Source organism: Zosterops lateralis (assembly GCF_965231275.1).
Source record: "Zosterops lateralis genome assembly, chromosome: Z".
NCBI classification, from domain to species: Eukaryota; Metazoa; Chordata; class Aves; order Passeriformes; family Zosteropidae; genus Zosterops; species Zosterops lateralis.
In genome coordinates, this window is record NC_139800.1 from 76,501,169 (window position 1) to 76,523,174 (window position 22,006).

Consider the following 22,006-nt stretch of genomic DNA (forward strand, 5'->3'; position numbering starts at 1 on the left):
CTTTTTTGAAAAAAAAATCAATTCCCACTTCCCCATAAAATAAAATTTAAAATACAGAACAAACATGAATTTAACAGGGTAGCCACTTACCTCCCCCCCCCAAAAAAAACCACAAAACAAAACAACTCAGACCCTAAAACACTAACTCCTGAGAAACTAGCTTACCATAATGCCTGTAACAATGTCACCTTTCTTCCTGTTTTTTAGGTTGTCTCCATTTTCACAGATGCAAAGGAGGTAGTTATCAGGGACATCTGCTGTTACCTCTTCAACATCTACAGAATCATCCAGCTTCAACAAAGGGTTCACATGTAACAAATGTTAAAAAAAACAGTACACAGATTTGGGTGAACTATTTCACAGGTCTTTCCAGATCCAAGTCTCGTACTCTCAAACAATGTTTTCAGCCTCTGGTATCTAGTAAGTTTGAGAAATTAAATTAAAGACATGAGGTAGATAAGACAGGATAGAAGAAAACAAAAAAAAAATAGAAGAAAAGAAATCAAATTCATTGGTTAAAAGATGTTTCTCTCTCATTTTAACATTTTCTAGGAAAGACCTGCAGGACACTGTAGATTTGGTAAGTCCACTCCGTAACTTCAGAAAGCAACTATAGTAAACACAACAAACCTATAGCCCCAAGGAGATTATTTGTAAAGACAGCAAGATGTTTTACCACAACACAAAGTTAAAGGAACTTTATTTCCTGCTGCCACTCTTATTTCAGCCACTAGCTGCTCATGATCCATCCTGGCGATAACACTAGAACCAAGGTTCCCAAAGGTTAGTCTGAAACCAAGTTTATTTGAAAAGGATATCTTCTCCAATAAGTGTAGACTTAGTGTAAAGGGCAGTCAGCTTACGGCTGAAGAGAGAGCTTTTATTTTCTCCAGCAGCTTTCAGTGCTGCAGTTTCCATCTGTTTTATTACTCCAACCTACAGGGAGACAAACAACAAAGTTAGATCTCTAGTAATAAATTGTTATTTTTATTATTCTATATATCTGGTAATCTTTTAAGATGTGCAAACAACAAATGCATAATTCAAGCTGGAATACATCATCAACAGAAAGGGCTCTCACATCAACCCTACTAATGAGATTATAAGGCACTGCTTTTCCTGACCCTTTTCCTACTCCTGACTGCCCTCTCAACTTCTGTACCTGTGCTTCTCGTCCTATTTTGAAACAATTTAGCTGGACATCACTGCTTATTAGGGAATGGTTGCTTGCATCCAATTTAGAATCAACAAGTCCATTTCTTAGAAAAGGAAGCAAAAAAATAGGTTATCACCAGAAAGCCACAGAATTACAGGGATCCAGAACAGGAAGGAACAGAGAAAAAAAAAATGGGCTGGGATAAGAAAAACAAGGATGTGAGGAATAATAAAAACACAGAGAGGATATGTACATATCTCCTTATTAAATGCAAAAACTTGATACAGAAACACTGAGAAAAACAATTGTTTTGGAACTGTCATCACAATCAAAAAAACTTTTCCTGAAAAAACGAAGATACTTCTCTGAAAATGCTAATGGTTCATGACACCCTCAGCACAGAGAAATTGAAATAGAGGGAAGTTGGCCATCTCTACTGCAAGAACCAGTGATAACGAGCTGCCCACTTCTCAGCTGAAACCAGGTTCTGGTACAAGCAGTGCAAGTTCTCTCAGGGCTGGTCTGTACTCAATTAGCAGGAGTCAGGGGCAACCTTGTGTCCCTTGGCTACGAGGCGGCGCACGTGGATGAAGAGCCGGTGGCTGGGGATGCTGGCAGTCATGAAGTTGTGATCCAGGTGACAGTAAATGTTCAGCTCTCTGGCTGCAATCTGCAATGAGAGTCAGCCAACGGGTCACAAAGTAACTTAAGAAGGTAAGGAGCTTATCTCTAAGACAACAGTGATGCACGACTACAATTAAAAGCTCAGTGACAAAGGGAAAACATTCCAGGAGAAAGCCTGAAGGGGCCCCTCCACCTTCCTGCCCCAGCACTGCCATGGACAGGGGATTCACTGACACAGGCTGCAGGTGTCAGGTTTTAAGGTTGCACCTTGATCTTTACCACTGTGAGGTAAACCACCCACACTGCACACACAGGGTCTGAAACACAGCTCAGCAAAAGGTCAAATGATTTTCACACCACTAAAAACACAGCAGGAATGGAAGTATTCAGTGTGTGGTGATAATGATGGGATTAACCTGGCCAATCAACTAAAATACTGAATAATCAATATTGACCAGAAGTGGAAACTAAATACTTAACAGAAAAGAGTAACAACACTTACTAAAATGTGACATTACCATGTGTGTTTCGTATTGCTTTTTTGCCCCTTAGCAAAAAGGCAAGTGCTCACTGACCAGAGAATGTGGTGTTAGGCAGGACTTGCAGGCAAACACTGACCCGTCTATCTGAACAGCATATTTCTATTTCTGGACTGTAAGTACACCAGCAAATGAGCAGAAAAATTACACAGCACAAATATGATGGGGAAAATGAATTCCCAGTAACCAAGCAACATTTCTCACTGGTCTTAACTGTGGGAATAGCACCAAACAAAGGTTGGTAGCAACGACTTTGGGACAGATCATAAGAAAAAACATAATGAAACATTTATGAACCATCACTTTAAAATTATGTTTGTTATATAGTCCTTTCCAGTTCCTATAGATCTGCCATATTTGTTAAATAGTCCTTTCTAGTTCCTACAGATCTGCCATGTGTTGGTGCCACTTCCAGGCATGCATTCAGGATGCTCTCTGCACCCAGGCTATACCTGATATATTCATCTTTTTTAACATCACTTGCTCCACTGCCTTTCAATCTGAAAGATTCCTAATGTCATACATTACAGTTATTTATTGGATATATATTATAGTAGAGTTTTGAGCCATGACATATAATTCACCTCCAAAACTTTTTCAACTTTAACTCTGACAAAAAATTATTCAATACAAGATAGCAAGCACTACCATGTGATTACAAAATAATAAATGCCATTTTGGCAAAAAAAGTGTGTACATAATGGATAGATAGTCTTGAATTCCAGCATGCAGAGATTTTTCATCCTGATGTCAAGTGACAAAACAAAACCAAACACCCTTTAAAACTTATGCCCCCAAAGAAGTCTCCCTCCCAGAACTGGGCACAGACCTAGGATGACACCAGCATAACGCAAGTATCTTTCCATAATCTTGGAAAAAATTACCTCTGCATCTTGTCCAAAGAACCGGTATTTGTACCCACATTCCACACACAAAACAGCGTCTTTATACTTTTTCTTCATTTCTATGAATTGGAGTTCTAGTGGAGTGTAAATGGTTTTCGTTCTTTTATTAAGATTTGTATCTGAAGAATTTTGAGAATTTTCATAGGACTTAAGAGATGCAGAAAATTGACTAAGATTACATTGTAACTCCTCCTGTAAATAGAAGATGGAAAAGTATAATTAGGTATCATCAAAAAAATTAGTTGGCCCCCTCCTTGGCTTGCAGTGACCACAGAGCTAAAGATTGTTCTTGCATCAAAGAGCCCCCAAGCTGCAGCACAACTACTGAAACAGGATATACAGAATACAGTATATTTGGAATGAAAAGGAATTAAAAAGCCATGAAAGTCAAAGCTAGTTAGTTCTCAGACACCTGAGGGGAAATCAGAACCCTATTGTAGCATATGCTCTCAAAGCACAGACCAAGATAATGCAGGCTGCAAAGACTGGGCAGTCTAAACTGGACATATATTGAAATAAGGATGAATTACTGCTCCAGTTTACAGGTGAGAAAGTCCAGCACAAAGAGATTAATGATGTTCCAAAAATCTACAGTAATCAATAAATAAACCAATTTGAGTCTCAGTTCCCTGTCTCAGCCACCAAAACTGTACTCCTTCTCCAGTCTGCACTTCCTCCATAAATTCAGCAAACCTCTCAGAATAACTTAAACACTGAAAATCTACACTACAGTTTCTAAAAGCTTAAATGTGAAAGGCTTTGAGCCCATTCTGTCTGCAGTTTATCATTTACAATGACATTATGCAGCCTATTCTTGCCAAGCAACTTCAGCTCTACCACACTGTGCTGTTCTGTATTGTCAGCAGAGTGATGGGCTCAGAAGTGCAGAGAAAAATGCTGAAAAGTGTTTTACTTGCAGCAAAGTTCCTCCTCACTTATATCACAAGATCAAGTACAGATAATATTGGTTAAAAAAAATACAAAGACAACACCCTCCGAAGTTTTTTAAAGCATATGACTGTTCAAAACACAATTGATCAGGTTGTGGTATAAATTCTGTATCTGCAAATAAATCCAATAAACTTCCACTTCTACAAATGGCCCCATTCAGATTACAAGAAACAAAGTGAACAGACTGTTTAGCAGCAATGGTAATTCAGAAAAGAACACTGAGAGATAGCTTAAATCATATACTTTGGGTCATGGGAATGTACAAAAAGAGTGCAGTCAGAGAACAACCAGGGAAAAAACAGCACTTAGCTGTAACTGCAAAATCCCCACAACTGCACACCACTAAGCAAGAGAACCCAGCTCAGCACAAATAAAGCTGCACAGCACCCAGAACTTGGGTGGCCTCAGAAGCTCAGATGTCTCTGCTGCAAAATCCTCAGCCCACAGACTAGGCAGTCTTCAGTCCAAGGTCTGTGCCAGTCAAACAGGATGACCTTGTCTCGTTTTACAGGAAATTATTGTGAAAAATCGTGTGAAATAAGAGCATAAAACAAGGCAAAGGGAGTAAAAACAAACACAAAAGCTGACTTGTTGAGATGGTCGTAAGTTAGCAGCTGGAGGAAGGCTCCTAAGTAAAAAGCAAGACACAAGTAGCTAAAAGAACTCCTTCCAAGGAAGGCAGGTCAGCCCTGGAATCAGTTTTCTGGGTTCCCCAACTGACCACATCTTCGTAACCTCAATCCCTTACCACAACAGAATTCTCTTACCACAACCTGCTCACTTCAGCATTTGGACCCCACATTCACACAAAGCAGACACCTCCAGCAGAATGTCAGAGCCCTCAGAGAGGGAAGGTTAAAATCAGCTACACAGCTTTTCATACAAGCTCCTTCCCTCAAAGAGCCAGATGTAGAGCTCCATTGAAGAGCAGCTACCACAGTGAGCCATGAAATGCACTCTAGGACCTGAACATGTCAAACTGAGCAGGCTGACCACCAAACCCCTCAATTAACTAATGTTAACTAGCCCAGTAAATAAAGAGGAAGCAAAACACTATTAGTCCACTTGAGTCTCTTGACTTGCACCATACATATCATAATGATAATTTTATGTGAGTTACCTCTAATTTCTGCAGATGAAAAAGCAACTAGATTAAGCCACATCTCAGTGATAACCCTACACAGTATTTTTGCGAAGAAAGCTGTTAGAAGTTTGAGAGCCCACATCAAAACTGGTGGAACTGAAAGCAAGCTGAGCAAAGTGCCTCTCTGAACACGTGTTACTAGGATGTTACAGCTTCCCACACAGGCACAGGTGCCACCAACAGGGTTTCTGTTCCTTCATGATGCTGTTGTTCAACGGTATCACTGAGGAGCCACAACAGCCATCTTGCTCACCATGCAAAGAGCTTCAGGAAAACACCCCTACACAAACACAGGTCTGTGGGGTTCTGTTGCACCATTCCATGTCAGAGCACAGGAGCACAAAAGGAAGCTCATGCTAAAGCTTGCTGCTTTAACTCATAACAAGCAATCTACACACATCACAGAGTCAAAGCTCTGCGTACCTTCTGTGTGACCTTTGGGCCGGTGTCCCAAGATGAAAGAGGATTCTTCAATTCTGAGCTTTTCTCAGTAATACTGGGACATTTTTCCAAATTCTGAGATTCTTTCTCCTGAAAGCCATCCTCTCGGACTCTGGTACACTGCTGGTTTGAATCACTGCAGAACTCTCTCAGCCTGCCCAGAGTTTGCAAACAGATACGGGACTTTTCACACTTCTGAGATTCTTCTTTGGTGAAAATTCACAACAAAAAGATATTAGCAACTTATTTTCTAAAAGAGAACATCTATTAGAAGAACATCAGTAAGCACAGAACACAAGCATTTTGCTCCATGTCTCTCTTCTCTATGTTCCCTCTCCTCTCCCACTGCAGTATTTCTGCCAGCCTGACAGAATCATGCACTTCAACAGCTTGGCTAACTTCCCTGGAAAACCAGTACTCCTCACTTGTGTGCTTCTTTCTATGCGGGAAGAGATGCATCAATATTTTTTGGACTGACAACTGCACATCCACAAACTAAGCTAAGAATACTGGGAATCAAACAAATTTTCTTTCAGTACATTTTTTAAGCAGACAATATTGCTTCCTGAGGGTGTCCTAGTAATACTTCAAAGCATCACACCAACAAATTTCATACCATTCCCACTTTGAAAGTTAAGAGGCTAATTATTTCTATTGAAAAGTACTGAACTTTATATCCACTGGTTTTCATCCCAGCATCAACTTATTAAATTCTCTGTTCAAAGTCAGATGGAACTCAGGCATTTCCGAGCTGACAGAGAAAAACTTATTTACTGGCTGCCAATGCTTGAAGGTTTGCTAACAGTCAACTCACTTTTATCCTGAGTCTTCGGTGGGTTACAGATCTCTTGCAGAGTAATTTGTCGTGTCTTGGTCTTCTTTTCGCAGGGTTCATTGCTTTCAGTAGATGTGCTCCTTTTTGTGGCAAATTCAGAAGCCTGAAACATAAATTAAATGCAGTTCAGTTACCTTTTCTATTTGCTGCCTTCTGAAAGAGAATAATGCAACCAGCAACTTCACAAGAAGTTAATGCAAAATATTCCAACCTCCCATCCCTGGTATTGTTCAAGGTCAGGTTGGAGGAGCTTGGAGCATCCTGCTCCTCAGATGTCTTTTGAAACATGCAGTTAGAACACTATGTAAACACAAAATTCATCAATTCCGCTGTTTCATCATTGATCTTCTGCAAGAAGCTTGACTAAATATGAAGAAGTAACTTGTAAGTCCAATAAAACATAAACACTTTGCAACAAAGCACACAACAGGTGCCTTCAGCAGCTGGCATCCACATTTAATATCATAATCTCAGATGGTTTAACCATGGAATTTCAATTTCCTTAGAACTAAATAGGAACTCCAGCCTCACCAACTAAACCCAAAACCTCCACATAAGCACAGCCCACATCGGTAGCAGTTTTCAAGTCTACTGTTAAATACCACCAAATAAAAATGCATGAGGAAAATTCTTCTACAAGGGCAGAAAGCTGTAATCATACCTTTCAAATTCTATCTAGACCAAAGGCAACCAAAATAGCTGACCTGAGTCACAAGTAGAAAATGCCCTTCCAGGGCCAGAAGGGGATGGAAACATCAACTACAGGGAGACTGAAAAATACAAACTCAGAATGAAATCCAACTGCTGGGACACAGCCACTTTTTGCCAGCAGTGACACAGGGAAGATGTGCATCATTGCAGGCTCTTTTGGCCTTGCACCTCCCAGCACTCAGACCTTGAGTCACCCAAGCTCCAGCACCTGGGACAGGAGCACAACCCACTCATGCCAGAGCTGCCCAAAAATGGGATTCATTCCTCAGTGTGTCCCAAGCCAACAGTGACACCCTGGAGAGAGACACGGGGTGTTCCATCAGTGCTGGGCAGGCCTGGGTGCTCGGGCTGTTCCAGCACACCTCACTGCCCTTGCCCTGCCATGATTTTTGTGCTTTACAGAAAGACAGAGCTGTAACTCCCCAAGCACTGGCCCCCTGTCAGGATGATACCATTGCCATGCAGGTGCTGTGACCCCAGCCCAGCTCTGCACCTGCTCAGGGGCAGGGGCTCTGTCTGACCTGCAGGGCTGACTTGTGGTGCTGCCATGGACAGGGTCCAGCTGCAGGACCCCAAGCACTTTGACAAGTTTGCAAGGCATACATGGAGGTGCACCAACATCCTGATTTACATCCTTAAAGCTTGCTTATTCCAGGACTTCACTGAGGGATGCAGCTGCTGCCTGTCCAACTGCTCAGGTCCCACTTCTTGCTGATCAGGCTTCAAAATACACAAAGATCAAACCTCAGAGAACATCCTGACTTATGATAATCTTAACACAGTCCACATTTGGCAAAACTAGAAGGTACAGGGGTTCAACAATGGAGTGAAGCCCCAGTGACACGGAAACACACTGGACATGTCCAACTCCCCAAACCTGTGCCAAGCTCCAGCTCCTCCTAAACATGCACATCCTGTATCACAGAATGACAGGGTATGTGTGACTGGAAGAGACCTCTGCAGATTATCCAGCCTAATTTCCCTGCCCAGGCAGGGTCCCCTGGAGCAGTGACACAGGAATGTGTCCAGCTGGGCTGGGATGTCTCCAGACAGGGACACTCCAGGCCCTCCCTGGGCAGCTCTTCCAGGGCTCTGCCCCTCCACGGACACAAGTTCTTCCTCCTGCTGGGCTGCAACTTGCTGGCCTTTATTTGATGGCCATTGCTCCTCATCCTGGCCCTGGCCCCACTGAACAGAGCCTGGCCCCATCCTCTGGCCCCCCTTGGAGATGTTTGTATGGATTGATGGGATCCCCTGTGAGCCTTCCCTTCTCCAGCCTGACCAGCCCAGCTCCCGCAGTCCCTGCCCAGCACAGAGATGCTGCAGAGCCCAAACCCTCTCTGTGGCCTCCCCTGGACCCTCTCCAGCAGCTCCGTGTCCTTCCTGCCAGGCTGCTCCCCGAGTGCCGGGGTACAGTGCCCTGCTATAGCCGGGACCTCGCAGACCGGGCTGGGGCGGCCCTGGGGCCGTGTCCCGCAGTGTCCGACAGGGATAACGGGACGGATACTGGGATGGACACCGGGATGGATAAGGGGATGGACACCGGGATGGATACCGGCACAGCGGCCGTGCCCGCCCCGCCCCGCCCCGCGCACCGTGTTGCTCGCCGCCGCCCCGAAGAACCTGCTGAGCACCAGCTGCCCCGAGGCCCCGCGGCCCCGCTGCCCCCGCGGCATGGCCGGGCCCCGGCACCGCCTCCCGCCCGCCGGATGCGCCCGCTCGGCCCGCCCCGACCCGCCCCGCCACCCCCGGGCCGCGGCGTGGAGAAGGCGGAGCGGCCATGGCGCGCTCGCTCAACTCCATCGTGGCCGTCAGCCAGAACATGGGCATCGGCAAGGACGGGCGGCTGCCCTGGCCACCGCTCAGGTATACCGCGGCCTGCCGCCGCCTTGCCCTCTCGCCCGCCCGCACTACAGCCCCCAGCGTGCCCCGCGCCGCGCAGCAACAGGCGAGGGTGGCGGGGCCGCGCGGAGCGCGCTGGGAGCTGTAGTGCTGGAGAGGATGCTGTGGAAGGCGGGAAAGCGGCGGCATGGCGGGAGCGGGGCTGTGGGGTTGTTTTTGGGGTCGGTTGTCTCTCGTGCTGTGGCCGCAGGTTGTCGCTTGTGCAAGCACAGCTGGGGGGACAAAGGTCCCGCCTCGGCCATGGCACCAGCCCAGCCCTGTCCAACAGCCTCCCCCCGGCAACGCTCCCGTCATGAGTAGGGTTCTTTTGTTGAAATTAAAGAACTTGCAAAAAAAAAAATTACGAATTAGAGAATTTATTGTTAAGACACGTTGTAACGCAGTTCGTGCTTCCCCGGCAGGAATGAGTACAAGTACTTCCAGAGAATGACGAGCACATCCCGCGTGGAAGGTAAAGTGTAGGGGAGCTGTCCCTGGACACCCAAAACCCGGGATTCTCCCTTTTCCTGCCTGCCCTCACGAGTGTCACCAGCATTTCAGCCCTTTGTAGGATTAGATGAGGAAAGAAGACGAATCAGATATTTCAGAGGAGATGCAGGTGATCTCCCAGGAAACAGTTTTCAAGTCCTTTAACCAGAAGAATGGAAAACTTAATATGAAGTTTATCTAACAAGTCTTTACCCAAAACTCCAAGTTAAAACGGGAAGGTTTTCACAAGCAGCCTAACTAGCAGAGGTGGTTTTGTTTTTTCAGTCTGCGTTAGCTTATCTGACTTGTTTGCTGGAGCTCAGTCTTGGCCGTTTGATCCATCCCCCTGACCCTTGTCACAGTAATTTTGCTGAGTTTTCTGAGTGCTGAGCCAAATCCATGCACCAGAAAATCCAAATCATGCTGACAGCACAGAGCAGAAATGCTGCACTTGTTTGTCAACACGGTCACATTTTCATCATTTGTTTAGGGCTTTTTTTATGCTGTTAAAACTCACTTCTGGTCAGCTTGATATATTGTTTTGTTTAGGTAATTTATTAAATTTTCTAGTTTGAATATCTGTTCCATAATCCGCAAGGAATGTCGAATTTCATTTTGAAATAGTTCTAAGTGGAACACTCTACATACATTTGGAGACCTGATTCAACCCTTTGCAACCCCAGATGTACAAAAAAAGGAGAGAACACAACTGACAGTTGTCTTTTTAGACGTCTGCAAGTTGCATCTTACCTGGCACAAATAACCTGTGATCAAGAAAAAAGGTGTTTGAAATATAATTACAAAGAAACATTTTGCTCTGCCCTGCCTGCAGATCTTTTGATAAGCTATGATCTTGGATGCTAGGCAGGTAAAGTGCTTCATAACCAGACTTCTTAATGGATTATGTTGCCATAAATCTTCACACCAGGAATGTCACCCTTGCCTCTGTTCTGTCTCAGCCTGGAAACAACGTGGAAAGAGTGACCGTGTTGGCTTTGTGGTTTTTTCTCTGATAACTCCTTTTGAAAAGAGAAACATTCCTTTCCTTAGCAGATTTGCCTATGAGAGGTGATCAGGTTATGAATGCTTGGGTTTGGTCAGAAATTATGTGTGAATGTAAGAGTATTACTGACCCCCTGTAGCACTTCGACTTTAGATTTAATTTGACTGGCTCTTCTCCTAGAAGTTATTGTAGGTTTATAAATCTGTGTGTGGCTAACTGGGGGCTTAGCTTGTGCTCTTGCTAACTGCAGGAGAGGGGCTTGGGAGGGGCAGGGGAAGTCCATAATTGTCTCTAAACAATTAAAGTCAATTCTCTTCTGCTCAGGTAAACAGAACGCACTGATAATGGGTAGAAAAACGTGGTTCTCCATTCCTGAGAAGAACCGTCCTTTAAAAGACAGAATTAATATTGTGCTCAGCAGGGAGCTCAAGTAAGTATGATAAATGCTTGTCAAACAAATAAAAACCTGCACCAAAAAATGCCTGTAGCGTTACAACATACAGTAGTTCCAAATGTAGCATTTTTGATACCTGGTTAGAAAGCATTTCTGCTGTTGGTTCTGAGTGTTATAACTACTTCACTCTTAATTTTTAATTTTTTATTCATTCACAAGGTAATTGTCATTATTTTGCATCATGAGTACTACTTCTAGCTCTACTCACAAACCATTTGACAATTTTCAATAGTGCTTCTGACTCATGTATTTAACTGTATTTCTCTGATTTGTGCTTATATTGGTGGCCCTTAATCCATTTTTGAAGTTTATTTTCATTAGGCTTTTTGGATGAACTGTCCTTTTTCAGAACTCTCTTCTTGAATGCATCACCCACAGTCACACAAATATTTTTAAACACAAATGTCCACTTGTAGTGCTTTATTGCTTTGGAGGATGTTGGTGGATTTGCAGGTGAATATGTGGGTGGACAGGGAATATTGGCTTTTCAGCTAGTTTCATTGAATGAAATATTAACATTCAGGAATTCAAGTCAAAATCTGCATTTAATTTCTTGATTATCTGTATTTTATTATCTATGTTTAATTTATAGATTGTATATTTATCTCAAACGTATGTAAATTTCTCAGTTACACTTTTTCAAAAACGTGCTGTGAAATTCCTGATTTTTTATTTGTAATGCCTCCTAAATTCTGCTTAAGCTGTGATCTTTTGAACAATCCTACAGTCAGATGAGCCTTCTAACATATCTTGGCAATAACAGGCACTTCAAAATAATTAACTAACATGAAATATGCAGTTATTTGTTAATTCAGCAAAGCACATCTTGTGTCTAGTTTATATTGATGATCATGATGAACTGTCCTTTATTTATTTAGTAATAAAAGTTTGCTTTTTCTAGGGAAACCCCGAAAGGAGCACATTATCTTTCCAAAAGTCTGGATGATGCCTTAGCTCTTTTGGATTCACCAGAGTTAAAAAGTAAAGTAGACATGGTTTGGATCGTGGGAGGCACTTCAGTGTACAAGGTACATTTAGCCTCCTCCTAAATTACTCATTTTCTGTGATGGGATGAGGATGAAGTTCCTATTCCTGCTGCTTTAGGAGGTGCTTTCCCTTCACATTACCAGCAAACTGCAGTGATTGCTACAGAACAGGTCTCAGAGAGTAGGATCTCAACTCTCAAGTTCAGAATACCTGTCCAGAAACTGAACATTGCTCTTGCCAATGGGCCAGTGTCACACTGTTGTTGTGCTTTTGAGAGCTTTTCATATATACCTAAATTGCTAGGTTCTTCAGACAAAGCCCATATTGTTATGTTTATTTTGCTGAGCCCAAATTGTTATGTTTATTTTACTGAGATTGCTGACTGACCCTGCAAAGGATGTGAAAAGAAAAAAAAGGAAAGGTGCTGCAGGTTTTTGAGCCAGAGTATGACACTTTATACATGTAAATGGGGAAGAAAATGGGATTTAGAGAGAGCTGACAGGTCCTGGTGTCAGCAATAACAGGAGATAATCATACAGCAAAAGGTTCGCACTCACTCTGCTTTCCCATGTTCCTACTGCTCCCACTCCCTGGGTCAAGAATTGTAAAGCAAATTCTTTTTAACAGTGAAAGAAACAGTGCTGCTGTCCTTTAGTCATTACAGGCATGCTGGGAGATACACTCCAGTTGTTGTTCATCACTCAGACATGAGATGTGTGATGACAGTGCCGTCATTCAGCTGGTGGGAAATTAGGGCTGATACTGTGCCCTGTGCACAGAGTAGGAAAATGCATTTTTCTGGCACTTCTTTACACTTCATGCTTTTCATAAACCTCTTCTCTGTGCCTGAGGAAATGCATCTTTTACAGTAAAAACAGTGAAGTAGTTAGAGATTGCTGAGATTGTAGGAAGATGAGGTGCGTATGAAATAACACTGTTGTTCCTCGTGGTGAATCCAATATATTCAATGTGCAAATGCATTCAGCCTATAATCAGATACAATCCTACAGAAGAAGAGTCCTTGATTCTCAGCCATGACAGGGTGCCATGCAGAGAGTTTCTGGAGAGAAACCCTTCTCTTCTCCTAACAGAGGGCAGGGCTGTGTGGCAGGAGCCAGAGCCAGCTGTGAGCAGCAGCATTTGCCCCTTCTCTGCCACAGCCACAGACTCAGCTCTTAAGAGTTATTGCTTCTGCTGCTTCTTTCAAGAGCATCTGTCTTGGAGGCTTCTATTTTAACTATTTTTCTGGCATTTGGCTGATATTTGGAAGAAAATAATGCCTTTTTTTAGACCATTACTCACCAATGCTGACATTATAGATAGGCAGTTTAAATCAAGAATAAATTGGAATGTACTATTCGTGCTGATCAGTACAAGGGAATGTGTAAAGTAATAGGAAGTCTGGTTACCCTGGATGTGGAAAAGCATTAAGAGAGATAGGGATGCCCAGTGTGGGGAAGAAAAGGCTCTAGGGAGGCCTCAGAGCCCCTTTCAGGCCCTAAAGGGGCTTCAGGAGAGCTGGAGAGGGACTTGGGACAAGGGCCTGAAGTGACAGGACACTGGAATGGACAAGGAATGGCCTCCCGCTGCCAGAGGGCAGGGCTGGATGGGATCTTGGGCAGGAATTGTTCCCTGGGAGGGTGGGGAGGCCCTGGCACAGGGTGCCCAGAGAAGCTGTGGCTGCCCCTGGATCCCTGGTGGAAGCGACCAAGGCCAGATTGGACAGGGCTTGGAGCAGCCTGGGATAGTGGAAGGTGTCCCTGGCCATGAAACAAGATGAGCTTTAAGGTTCTGTCCAGCCTTCTGTGGTTCTAAAATTTCAGCTGTTTCCTCCCTTTCAAGCATCTACTCAAGACATTGCAAAGGAAAGTTTAATTACCTTAGGGAGAAATCTGACAGTTTTATACATATTCCTGCACTCAGATTACCTTGGTAATGTTAATCGAGCAGGTTTTATGGGGACCATACACATCTACCAAAACTGCAAGCAATATTTTTAGTACCTGTATTAAAGATGCACAAAGGATTTTACAGGAATATTTGTATTATACCATGTAGAAATGTGTGGGAAGTTAGACAGCAATTGGTGATTGAAGTGAATTGAAGTGAACTACTGAATTTTATTCAGTAGTTCTAGGTGTTTGGTTTTAAAGCACTATTTTGATTTCACTAGTTTATGTGGCTCAAAGGTTGGCAACTGATTTTGTTCATTAATACAGGTCTGTGCTTGTCTATAGAAAGGCCTACCCCATTTTGATTATTCAGGCTGTTACAAGAGTCTCTTACAGGAAACCAAGTCTATTTATACTTTCTACTATCAAACAGAAAGGATGTTCACATGAGTTTCTTGCTGTGCTTTTAGATCAGGGGAACCACTTGCACGTGGCAGATTTGCAGGTTTCCAGTGGGATCTGCCTCCAGCTTCTCTGTTGTGTCTTTTGTCTGACCCTAACATCCTGTGGTCAAGGAACATGGTCTGTGCAGGGTAATTGTTCTGTGAGTTGGTAACTCCTTGGAGGCACAGTGGTTTTCCATCAGGATCACTGTGAGGTGGAACCACAGGCAGCTGTGGGGGCTGCTCTGACAGCCACAGGGAACCACAGGGGCTGCTGTGGGTGTCAGAGGAGGAGTAGGAAGATGTGGGGATTCTGGGGCCAGCCCTGCAGCTGCTCTGTCCAGTTTGGTCTGTGGTCCTTAGCACAGTGAGCTCAGTCTGGTGACATTCCACTGGAGTGGGATTCTGAGGAATAAGGAGCAGACACAGAATGTACTGGATGTGAGGGTGCACAGCTGAGGTCATCTGTGAGAAGCTACAGCAGCAGCTTTGCCACTGCCAGACAACACCTCCAGGGTCCACATCGTTATTTGAGACGGTGGCTTATTGTCCTGTGGAGCCTTTTAACACAGCTCCTAACCTTAGCACCATCTGATCAGTTAATCAGTTTGCCTTGAGGAGGTCCACCATGACCAGGGCTGTTGTCACCAACTTCTGGGAACAGTCCTGCAAGCCGTATTTCTGTAAATGGTGTGAGCAGGGGGTGTGCCATGACCTTCCAGGCCTTTGCTGGTTCTTGTTTCCCACACCCCTGATGGGTGCCCTGGGCTGTTCAGGATGTCTGAGCCCTACTGTGCCTTTTGCTTGGGCCACGCACCATGCTGAAACACCAGCCAGACTCACCCTCATCCAGGGGGCTGGGCCAAGGTGCAGCAGCTGCCCAGCTGTCTGAGTGAACATTTAGGACATGGGTGTGCAGTCAGTCTTGGGAACGGGTGGCTGCAGTGCCCTGTCCAGCCTTTACAAACTGAGGCAAGCCAAGGTACTACAGCATGTGCTCCAGGATGGCGTTTTGGGACAGGATGCTGCCTGCCAGGATGGGTTGAAGGCAAGAGATTGCTGCTGTTCACAACCTTTTCCTCCTCAAACTGCAGAAGAGGGATGGCCAAATCTGTGAACGTTTGTAAGGGCACAAAGCGTCCCTCTGTTGGTTAGGGCCATCTCTCCCTCTGCCCCTTGGCTCTCAAGGACACAGTTCCCTCCAAGGGATTGGCATCTGCTGCCTCAGGTCCTTTGTGAGCTGTGGTGACCGCTCAGGTCCTCGTGTAGGTCATGCTGATGCTGTGCTCATACACTATAGGAAACTGCAACCTGACCTCTGCAACAGGGAAAAGGGGAGCAGTGGGGACAGGGAGAGGCTGGGTGGAGTGTTGGTATTGACAAGTGAGGGGAGGAAGGGTTGAAAACGGCTCCATCAGTTCAGCAAGGGTTCAGAAAAACTCAGGTGGGTGTCATCTTGAATTTGACTGGACAGTGATCCCCTCATCAGGTTTATTATCTCCTAATGTAGCCACAGGGCAGTAGCAATGCCCCCAGGGAAACTTTTGGACTTCTGACAGCACAGGTTTACCAGGTTAATTTGCTTGGATCTTAGTACAATGCCGTCTGGATCTCCTCTGCACTGTTGTGGATCTCCTGAGTTCCCAGAAGGTGCTGGGGTTGCTGTTGTTTGTCTGGATGAGGAAGGACGAGCCCAGCAGTGGTCAGTAGGTTACAGCAATTACAAAGCTGTTACACATCATGGCAGGCACTCTGTGATTTTGTGTGAGCACTTCATGTTTTGAGGGCTGTCTGGTGGCTTGTGAGTGCTTCTTGTGTGCTGGGAGGTTTCAGTGCTGGCTCACTTGTTGGTTCTGGCCCTGGAGTCCCTCATAGCAGTTAGAGCTCATCAGATGTACTGGAGCACAGTTTCTGCCTCAATTTCATCCCCAAGAAATTTCATTCATGGATATCAAACCTGCTCCCACCTGCACTCCCAGCTGCTGAGGAAGAATATGTGGCCTGAAATCAGCCTGACCCTGTTGATCTTCCCCAAGCTCTTTTCTGTTTGCTGTTTACTGCTCATGGGCCACCTACGCACACAGACCTCCAGAGCTGGTCTAGCAAACTGAGGAAGCATTTGCACTTCTTTTGTGAACGTGGGGACAGTCACACAGCTGGTTGGTTCACTCAGCTAATGAAACCATTTCCCTAAAACAGAGGTCACCATCTGGTGTCCCTGGGGTTAAATTCAACTTTCTTTACAACACCTGTGGTCAGTCCCTCCCTGTGCTCTTCCCTGGCTTGTTGCAGTGGTAGAGAGTTCTTGATAAAGGTGAATTCCCACGGAGTTGGATAGGAAGTTGATTTGTTCTACTGCAAAGCAGAAGTGTGTCTCTGTTTACAGAACACAATGTGGTTTTATTTGTGAAGCAGATTATCATTATTATTATTATTATTATTATGTCATTTTGCAAGTGTGACTCTTCTTACCTCCCTGTCCTCAAACAAAGCAAAATACTACAGTTTGTGTACAAACTGAATGGACACCAGTTCAGTGCCGTTCGATGCTTGTGTGCTGTGACTTACCCCTTTCGTTTTTAACTGTTCTCTAGTAGAGCAGCTTTTCTACAAATTAGCCTCTCAGCAGTGGTTAATTAACTTTATTGGATTCCATTTGTTATTACTCGGTTCCTGTGCTTGTTGAAGTAGAACGTAATAGCCCTGCTGCAGGGTGAGTCATCTTCCACAAAGAGCATTGCTCCTTGCCAGTTTAAGTGAAAGGGAGGAAGAGCTACAAGCTTTTCAAAAATGCATTGCAACCAACCCTAGCGTAGCTTTTCGTGGGTTATTTTAATGCCCACAAGGTCTGGAAGAGGTACCTTTCTTTGATCTCAAGACAAAATGTGTATTCCTAACTGCTGAATTTGTTAGTGAAAAACTCACCTAATGAACATTATCTTAGAACATTTTCATCCAAATGTAAAAACTTTCAGTGTGTGTTACCATTTTGCCACAATCAAACTTTGAAGTTAAACTAAGGGGTAGATTGATACCTGGAATTCCAAAAATACAGCACAAATCCCAGCAGTGATCTTAAGCATCAGAGCAAATTACCTTGAGGTGTGGGTGTCTCTCACCACTTCAACCTTCCTGTCTCCCAAGGAGGTGTGATTCAGAAATTGCTTGTTGCTACTGGGCCTTACTGTCCCTTTCTTCTCATTATTCAAATTTCGTTCTTAACTTCAGTCCGATACCCCAGGCTCTGAGAATAGTTGTTGCTGCCACTTACCAGGTGGAACTGACACAGGGTGAAATTATCCCTTTAGAAAATGCTCTTCAGCAGAGTCTAAAAGAGGAGATTCAGAGTGTAATTTTCATGGCTTTGCTAAAAGCCTATGATACATAAAATGGTGACTGAGTTTGTGTTGTTCCTAAAGGCAGCAATGGAGAAGCCAATTCACCATCGATTGTTTGTGACAAGAATCTTGAAAGAATTTGAAAGTGACACATTTTTTCCAGAAATTGACCATAAATACTACAGGCTTCTAACAGAGTAAGTACCAAAATGTGTATCAGGCTTGTCTTCAGAATAATCTAATTTAAATGTTTTAAGGGTTCCATAAAGGCCATGTTGGTTTGAGTTAGAGGTGCATTTATCCCCAGAGTCATACTTTACTTACAACATGGAATGGCACCACATTCTGCACAGATTTTCTTGGAACTTGTTGTCTTCTTCAACTCTGTGATCTTCATGGTGAAGAGTTGTCTATGTCAGCTTCACGAGTAGCTTTTTCTTATTTCTTCCTGGTTTAGAATCACTCAAATATTTACTAAGCTTTGTAACTCTTAAGTATGTTGTTAGTAAATAGTATTTGGTCTCTGAATGTCTTTGATAAATTGCCAAAGGCAAATTAAGTGGATTTGACTGGAGAGGCTTGAGCTTTATATATTTCTAAGGTTATTCCTTCACTCTTGAAAAAATTACTTCTTACTAACAAACGTAGTAGGAAAAGGTGTACAAAAAGTTACAGTTTGTGCCATTCACTCTGGTTTCTTCCATATTATCTTTGTAATTTTCCAGTTGTGCTTTTATGTCCTCGCCAACAAGATTACATCCAACAGGCACTAAGGCAGCAAAAATTCAGACACCTGCCTCAAGAACCAGGGAGGACTGGACCTGATGCTCTTCCTGCTGCTCCTGTTTTGGCTCTCAGCTGGTTACAGACCAGCAATGGGTTACATACTAGAATAGACTAGAATAGAAAGTATGAGGGGTGAAGTTTTCCTCAGGGGGCACAGGAATGGATTAGCACGGCTGTGGGGGAGGATAGGCAGGGGCAGGGAAGAGGGATACGGGACAGACAAGGTGGGTGGGGAGGATGAATCACCTTCTCTAACTCCAATATCTTCTGAACTACTATGTGCTCATTTGAGTGTACTCAGATCTGACCCAAAGCTCCCTCTCTCTCTCTCTCTTGGCTGTTCTATACGTTGTTTTTGGCTAATGTACTGAGATGAACATTGGTGTAAGAACATGATTTTGTAAAATAACAGGTAATTTCCTCACTGAAGTGGAAACCTGACGATGCCAAACCTTACCAAATAAATTTAAAATGTGTCTCTCCCTCAAAGTTAGTATTACTCATACAAAATTCTAGTTCTTTCACGGGAAGATGAAAAGATTTTTGAAAGCATCTGTTAATAAGAAGTGGTTCAGAAAACCTGGAATATAGAGGAATTCTTTCTTTGGTAGCAGTTCACCTGCTTTAGTAATCTCTTGGAGACTTGTAAAAAGCCTTGGCCTTAGCATTTCCTCTAAACTAACTTAGGTGACAAAAAACCCAAACTGTTCCATAGTCTTTTCTTCATTGACAGACATTTTGAATAAGATATTAGAGGTTTTAATAAAAATGTTGGGTATTTCTTTATTAAGCCAGAAATAGGGGTGTTGTTTTCTGTCAGAGTATGCTTCCTTGATCTAAAAAATGGCATATAAATCATGGATAGTAGTTAATATGGTTCCTAAAAACAGTGTACCTGTTCTACGGACAGTGTTTTCATTTTTTTTCCAAACGACTTGCTTTTCTAGTTGATTGGATAAATTACAGGTGAATCATAATGATATTCTTACCTGCTTGTTGGCTTTTGCTTTTTCTTCTCCTCTCTCCCTAGGTACCCAGGTGTTCCTGCTGATATCCAAGAAGAGAATGGAATCCAGTACAAATTTGAAGTGTATGAAAAAGCTGTTGTTGCAGAATAAGGAAGGCATTTTGTATTCTGTGTAAGGGCAGGTATTTTAAACCATGAAGTTTTATTGAGTGTAAAGATACATTAAATTTTTGAAGAAAATTGTGCCTGATGGTAAAATACCTCAGCAGTGAATAGTTCCAAAAACCCAAACTTTGAAGGTACACCCTGCAAAAGGGGGTCTGAGGAGTTCCACAGCAGACATTGCATGAGACTTTACACTGATCTTACAATCCATGGCAGCATCCCTGACAATTCCATGGGTAATGAAAGGCATTAGACTATGTCAGAGCTTTTCTACTGAAACAAGGGGATTTAGTATCTATGTCTTTCTTCAAAACATCCAGCACTGAGAAAGCAACTCCCAAGTTTGACTGGGTTGTTGTATACATTAATAACACCCTTTAAAATGTATTGGTGTAGAGATAAAGATAAGCAAGCCCAGCAGGAGAATGTGAATCAGGAAGTCTCACATAGCAGTTGAGGGATGCCCTGATCCAGGACCTGTCACCCCAGGATCACCAGTCCTGCTGCAAAACCTGCTCCAGGTGGGTTCCTTTTCCCCTGGGACCACAAGTCCTGCCAAGAACCTGCTCCAGCAGGAGCTCCCCCCAGGATCACAGCCTCCTTCCTGCATCTGCTGCTCAGGTGTGGGTTCCTCAGGGCTGTGGATGGGAATGTGCTCCTCATGGACTGAGAGGAATCTGTGCTGCACCTGCCTGACCTGGGCCTGGAGGGCTCTTTTCCTGTCCCCTTCCAGCTCCTCTCACTCCAGCTGTTGTTCTCCACAGGTTTTTCCTCACCTTCTTAACTCTGTTATCCCAAAGGTGCCACTGCCACTGGTGGGCTCAGCCTTGGCCAGCAGTGGCTCCATCCTGGAGCTGGTGGCTTTGGCCCCACGGGACATGGGGGAAGCTTCCAGCAGCTTCTCACAGAAGCCACCCCTGCAGCCTCCCCTGCTCTCCAAAACTGGCCACACAAACCCAGCAAAATCTGCTAAAGAAGCTTTAGTATTTCCCTAGGTTCACAGCTGTCTGAAAGCTTGCCTGCTCTCATAAAAATTCACTGTGTCAGTTTCACCACAGCCACTTTGAAGTGGAAGAAAATATACATTGATTTCTTAAAAGTCTGTTCCTATGTTCCTTCCAAGCATTATTAGTAAAGATGCAGTTTGTTTGTCAGTGTGATTTTGAATAATCTATGTGACAAATATGGATTATAAGCAATAGTGGAGTAGTTCTGTTTCAGCTTTATTAGATATAGTTAAGTACAAAAATACTACAAATATTAAATAAACTGGTATAATTTACATTGATGTTCCCTTAGAATATTGGCTGTGACCACCCCATGAATTTTCCATGGCACTTTGCTACAACACCTAGGTGATAAAAAACATACTTGTTGCAGCACCTGCTCTGAGTTGTCTCAGTTTTCTCTGTTTCCTTTGAAACTGTAAGCACTTCCCTGTATTGATCTTCTTGTTCCATGTGCAGTGATGTTACATCAATCGATAAAAACAAGTTTATGTTTATATAATGCAGCAAGAAGTCTCCAGAGTTTTAAATTGACAGCATATTGTTGAAAGGGAAGAAAGAGACTGTTACCAGGGAGATGTCATGTGTTTTTTTTTTTAAATACAAGTCACAGTGACCCTGGCAAGAGAATAACCTCCCAAAAGTGTTTAAAACATAACTGCTATAGGTCAGTGTTGAAAGCTCTGACACTTTGCAATGTACTGTGTTTAGGACAACTGACATTTATTAAAAATGGGAAAATAGACTTTGTGCAATATTGGCTGTGGTCAACATACATTAGAAACTTTGTGCCTAAGTGCAGAGATAGAGCTCACTGAGGCCAGGATGTTTTGTAGCATCATTTCAGTTTCAAAGAACTTCTAACTTGGGTGCAAAAACAAGCCTGCTGAGAGCATAAGTTGTTACTCTTGATTCTTTGTGGGGTCACTCAGTCCTCTCCAGGTTTAACTATGTCCTTTGTCAGATACAACAACAAATTAAGTTAATTTACATTTCGTGGAAATGTGAATTTCTGAGTCTCCTACTTGAAACTTTTCAGAACATAATGCTGTTCCTTCAGTGTGGCTCTCTGCCACAAAGATGCATTTTTGTTTGGTTGTTTTTTAGTAGAAGCGCTGCACTTGGACAGCATCTTTTGTATCACAGCTTTTCAACATACAGAGCCCTTTTGAGAGCTAAGAGAATGCATTTGACTGCAGTGAGGCTGAACCCAAGGTCATGTTCACCCCACGGACAGACACCCCAAGCACCACTCTTTAACCACACCAAGGTTACAGGCTTTCTGTCT

The 22,006-nt window shown here is 43.6% G+C and overlaps 2 protein-coding genes across 4 annotated transcripts in view; one reads left to right on the forward strand and one right to left on the reverse strand.

Annotated features, from left to right (window-relative positions):
• MSH3 (mutS homolog 3) overlaps window positions 1-8,988 on the reverse strand; it is an 88,275-nt gene extending 79,287 nt beyond the window's left edge. Inside the window, exons 1-7 of the mRNA XM_083884096.1 lie at window positions 8,902-8,988; window positions 6,575-6,698; window positions 5,743-5,966; window positions 3,204-3,416; window positions 1,710-1,826; window positions 819-936; window positions 166-311 (exon numbers count right to left, since the gene is read on the reverse strand). Coding sequence (XP_083740222.1) covers window positions 166-311; window positions 819-936; window positions 1,710-1,826; window positions 3,204-3,416; window positions 5,743-5,966; window positions 6,575-6,698; window positions 8,902-8,982 — 1,023 coding nt within the window. The 5' untranslated portion in view covers window positions 8,983-8,988. The remainder of the gene's footprint in view (window positions 1-165; window positions 312-818; window positions 937-1,709; window positions 1,827-3,203; window positions 3,417-5,742; window positions 5,967-6,574; window positions 6,699-8,901) is intronic.
• Window positions 8,989-9,047: 59 nt separating this feature from the next.
• Window positions 9,048-21,375, forward strand: DHFR (dihydrofolate reductase). Of its 3 annotated transcripts, XM_083884185.1 has the most exons (7): window positions 9,048-9,172; window positions 9,610-9,659; window positions 11,004-11,109; window positions 12,035-12,161; window positions 17,875-17,990; window positions 19,610-19,693; window positions 20,445-21,375. In XM_083884185.1, exons 1-7 carry the CDS (start codon window positions 9,087-9,089, stop codon window positions 20,704-20,706), a joined length of 831 nt encoding a protein of 276 aa, XP_083740311.1. In that variant the 5' UTR covers window positions 9,048-9,086; the 3' UTR covers window positions 20,707-21,375. The 3 variants fall into 3 exon arrangements, with proteins under 3 accessions (XP_083740311.1, XP_083740309.1, XP_083740310.1); XM_083884183.1 differs by lacking the exon at window positions 20,445-21,375 and having other exon boundaries at window positions 19,610-19,788; XM_083884184.1 differs by lacking the exons at window positions 9,610-9,659; window positions 20,445-21,375 and having other exon boundaries at window positions 9,067-9,172; window positions 19,610-19,788.
• Window positions 21,376-22,006: the final 631 nt, after the last annotated feature.

What these genes read in the sequence shown, in the direction of transcription:
- DHFR (XM_083884185.1), top strand. Translation starts at nt 9,087, where the DNA reads ATGGCGCGCTCGCTCAACTCCATCGTGGCCGTCAGCCAGAACATGGGC. An exon ending in CTGCCCTGGCCACCGCTCAG is followed by an intron (nt 9,173 to 9,609) that starts GTATACCGCGGC and finishes CTTCCCCGGCAG; the next exon opens with GAATGAGTACAAGTACTTCC. An exon ending in TACTACAGGCTTCTAACAGA is followed by an intron (nt 17,991 to 19,609) that starts GTAAGTACCAAA and finishes CTCTCTCCCTAG; the next exon opens with GTACCCAGGTGTTCCTGCTG.